The sequence below is a fragment of the Bactrocera tryoni genome, unplaced genomic scaffold (assembly GCF_016617805.1).
Source record: "Bactrocera tryoni isolate S06 unplaced genomic scaffold, CSIRO_BtryS06_freeze2 ctg7180000341352_QRY, whole genome shotgun sequence".
NCBI lineage: Eukaryota > Metazoa > Arthropoda > Insecta > Diptera > Tephritidae > Bactrocera > Bactrocera tryoni.
Genome location: NW_024395334.1, coordinates 24,765 through 27,493, shown reverse-complemented (window position 1 = coordinate 27,493; position 2,729 = coordinate 24,765). Strand labels below are relative to the sequence as shown.

Sequence of the window (2,729 nt, the reverse complement as noted above, 5' to 3'; positions counted from 1 at the left end):
TTTGTTTTTTTTTACAGCTCTACAGAGCGCACTAACTCGTCAAGCGCTGAAGCACTGAACGACAGTGAGCAAAAGTCAGGCAACCGCTGATTTAACATTTGAATAATTAAACTAACTAACCAACCATTTAAATGCTTTCACCACAACATGTGTAGACAACCACAAATCCTTCTTTTCATTCGAACGCAAATTGAACCGCAAATTAAATACAAATTACTTTGTTTACTGAATGTGAAAGCTAAGACTAATTGAAATCAACTATGCATTTGATAAAGTGAAACATAAGCAGCAAGCCTGTGTGTAAGTGTGTTGAACTCACCTGCAGTGGACTGAGTGACTCACGCGCCGGCTCCTCATTCCTTGGCCAGACTTGATGTAGCGACATAATAGCCTCATTGCAGAAACGCAAACCCATCACCTCCTCATCCTCGCGGCCGTAACTGTAAAATGGAAGAAGAATGAGATAGAAAAAAATAAATTATGATTTGACTTGCAAATGTGGAGCTACTATTACTAGCTAACACTTGGACGACGTGATTGAAAAGAGATGCTGGCGCGTATATGTATAAGAAAGTGTGCTAACGTGACGTCAGAGTTTGAGGCGACTGTAGAAAGTATAAGAGATGAAAACAAACGGATATGAATGGAAGAGGAAAGGAAATCTGTGGTAACAACTGTACAGCAAACGCCTTGCAATAATAAGGAAAGTAACGAACAGAAAATTTTACGAAACTCTTAAGTTAGCTCAAAGGAACTGTTAAGTCCTCAGCGAAGGTATCAAAAAAATAGGTGATAAAATTCTACAATCTAGACCTTAATAAATCTCAAAGTAATTAAAGTAAGTTCTGATGCACGGAAGGACCTTGAAAGTATTTAGCTTGGATCTCGCGATGTTGATGTATGGACGGTCCTGAAAAGCGTTGCAGATTTCGGCTTGGATCTGGTGATATTGTAATACCACTTTTTTTTTGGGTCTCCGAAATCGTTCGATTCCGTTTATGAGCAATTATCTACTCAGTATTTCAAGTAATGAAAATATTAAATATTTTGAAATGCACGTTGGTTTTGTATAGAATCTCACGAATCCAATCGAGCGAAGGAAAAACTAAATATTCGAAGCATTCATAAAAAAGATCCCCAACTCGCACTTTTTCGAAGAGCGTAAACACTTAAGATCTTGGTGAAATAAGTAAGTTTGTCAAGCTAAAAAGTGTTGGCTTTGGATGAGAGAAAATAGTTATCGTATAAGGATTTGTTGCTGTCTTTCGACTTGTCACCTAACAGTGCTATGTGCATTCTATAAGATTTAGTAAATCATGAATCAAAACTTTTTACTTCTGTTAAGGCTCTTTTAGAAGTACCATACATATTCGTCGATATATGCGTCCACTATTCATAATAGCAAAGACTTAACAAATTATAAGAACAAAAGATAGCACAGAAATCATAAGTCCTCATCATATAGTAAACGGATCGTTCTCCTCTTATATATTTCCTAAGCGCTCTCTTCCTCGCTCTCTCTCCTCTCCCTTTATATCTTTTCAATCTCACTCCTTTCTCTCTCACTCTTCGCACTCTCTCATCTTCCTATCTATAACTTTTCAATGCTTACCGGAAAGTCAACGTTAATTGTGCATAAACCCTGTAACCTTGTATCGCCTTTGGATCCACATAAATAATGCCTCGCAATATAGCTGGATTATTGCCGGAAAGTGTGATCTCTCGCGAAGGTAAGTAGAGTGTGAGCACACAATTTGGTGAAGTCTTCTTGTAGACACGTTGCGTGCCAAATTCATCCTTGTGTGCGCATCTGGTGGGAAGAGAAGGAAAATAATTTAATTGAATTATTTGATTTTTGGAAAAATGGTTTTAAATGAACAATATAGAGGTAGCATATTACTCCTTTTTTGTAACTATAATGAGAAGATTCTAGTATTATTTAATGATTATGTAATTAAAACGATAGCTTAATAATAAACAGAAGAGCTTGGTGTGTTTGGCAGATGTGGAGGCTTTATTCCGATATGCAGTTATATTCTCCGACCTTAAGTCGGGTCTTTTTGTGATTATGATGAGCTCAACATAAATTTCTACGCTCTAAAGCAGGAAAGGGTCTGGGATGGCGTTCTGGCCTTCGATCTTTCTTGAGTCTGTTACTAATTATCGTATTTGAGCCCATATTTTTAGATTTTGAGAGGATTTTTATAGAGTACATAAGAAGGCTGCTATTTGACTAGCTTCAGGAGCTCTATTTTCTATCTGTGGTGCCTCTAATTTTGCATAGAGAGAAAGTAAGCGAGAGGAAGAAAGGTAAGAGAGAGAGAGAAGTGTGAGAGTGAGGGAGATAAGAGACAGTAAAGAGTAGAAGAGGAGATTGAAGAGTGGAAAGAGACAAAGAGAGAGGTGAAAGAGCGAGAAAGAGATCTATAAGGAGATATATCAGAATAAAAATATCCGTTTACTGTATGGTGAAGATTTAAGATCTCGATTTTGTTATGAAAAGTTCATTTATGTAAAAGTAGACTGCACAGAGCGAGAGAAAGAGAGTGAGATATAGAGAGAGATGAAAGGAGAGCGAGAGAGAAAAGGAGAGTGGGAGAGAAAAATAGAGTGTAAAAGAGAGAGAGAAATAAATAGGGTGATAGAGGATATGTAAATGGCATAAAGAGAAAGGAGAGAATGAGACTTTTCTGATACTGCTTGATGACCTCTCAAATCTGATATGACAA

The 2,729-nt window shown here is 37.2% G+C and overlaps 1 protein-coding gene across 1 annotated transcript; it reads right to left on the bottom strand.

Annotated features, from left to right (window-relative positions):
- Positions 1 to 319: 319 nt before the first annotated feature.
- Positions 320 to 1,810, bottom strand: LOC120779377 (arrestin, lateral eye-like; the record flags this gene model as incomplete). The annotated part of the gene is made up of 2 exons (XM_040111571.1): positions 320 to 440; positions 1,613 to 1,810. Coding segments are annotated over 2 exons (319 nt in total), but the record flags the coding sequence as incomplete, so codon positions are not given.
- Positions 1,811 to 2,729: the final 919 nt, after the last annotated feature.